The 1,077-nt window shown below is 48.6% G+C and overlaps 1 protein-coding gene across 1 annotated transcript; it reads left to right on the forward strand.

Moving 5' to 3' along the window:
- Positions 1-10: 10 nt before the first annotated feature.
- Positions 11-877, forward strand: T265_12269 (hypothetical protein; the record flags this gene model as incomplete). Its single annotated transcript, XM_009179530.1, has 1 exon — positions 11-877. One exon carries the CDS (start codon positions 11-13, stop codon positions 875-877), a length of 867 nt encoding a protein of 288 aa, XP_009177794.1.
- Between the last annotated feature and the right edge of the window lie 200 nt (positions 878-1,077).

Raw genomic sequence — 1,077 nt, forward strand, 5'->3', positions numbered from 1 at the left:
TAGACAATGAATGCGCCTGATTGAATTCCATTCCACAGAGTGCGAGGATTGGCAACCTAGTAACACAGAATCCCATCAACCTTCCACAGAGGTACGTGTAACAACAACCACCACCGCAACAACAACTGCACACCACAAATCAATTCCCGCTGGTACCTCACAGACAATACGCAACACAAATCTGGCTAAACAAACACCTGAGGATGATGAAGAGCAACATAGCACAGACCACACACAACAGACCGACAGCTATCCCAACAATAAAACGTCAAGCGAACGAGTCGCATCGATCAGGAATTTGAGTGACGAAATCGTCGGTCCAACAACGGAGGTCGACAACAGTATCCAAACGACCACATCCCAAACGGTGCGTTGGAGCACCGGCCGCTCAGACGTGATCCCAAGTTCAGAGGATGGAAGACCATCCTCCAGTTTGGTAGTAAGTGCGCCCGCAACTCCGAACAAACTCGGTTATTCCATCACCACCACCGCTACCACCGCGATGGGATCAAGCGCCCAAACAAGCCTCCGCCAGACTGCCTCAGAAACTGTCTTGAGAAATTCAGTTCACGCCGGACAATCTGATACTCCGAAGACAGACATAAGCTCCAATACAACAGTGTCATTTTCGACAAGAAATACGGAGGCTTTGGGGAAAGGCGAAAGTGCATTGCACTCTCAAAACGCAACACGAACTGGGACAGGACACAAGACACAGACGACGGTCGGAGTGAATGCGTTGTCGGACGCCAAGTCGGATGTGAGACAGCAAGAAACCAGACCATCGGACACCATCTCATCAGTTGAAACAAGTACTCAGCAGACGAGCGTGACTCAGCAGACACTTCATTCCGCATTGACAACAACCGGTGAGTAATCTTATTCCAGTGTGAATCTCTCGGGTGATTTTTTTGCCACTCAGAGCAAACTGTTTTTGGCAAAAGCCCTTGGAGATTATTTTACCGGAACGATGATAGGACGAGATGTGGACTACGTCAGTCTCTTGTGTTTTCGTTTTAAAAAATCAGCTTAAAGTCACGATCTGTGTTTGATGTGTTCCTCCGACTACGGAGGCTT

The sequence above is a fragment of the Opisthorchis viverrini genome (genome assembly GCF_000715545.1).
Source record: "Opisthorchis viverrini unplaced genomic scaffold opera_v5_3632, whole genome shotgun sequence".
Classification (NCBI taxonomy): Eukaryota; Metazoa; Platyhelminthes; class Trematoda; order Opisthorchiida; family Opisthorchiidae; genus Opisthorchis; species Opisthorchis viverrini.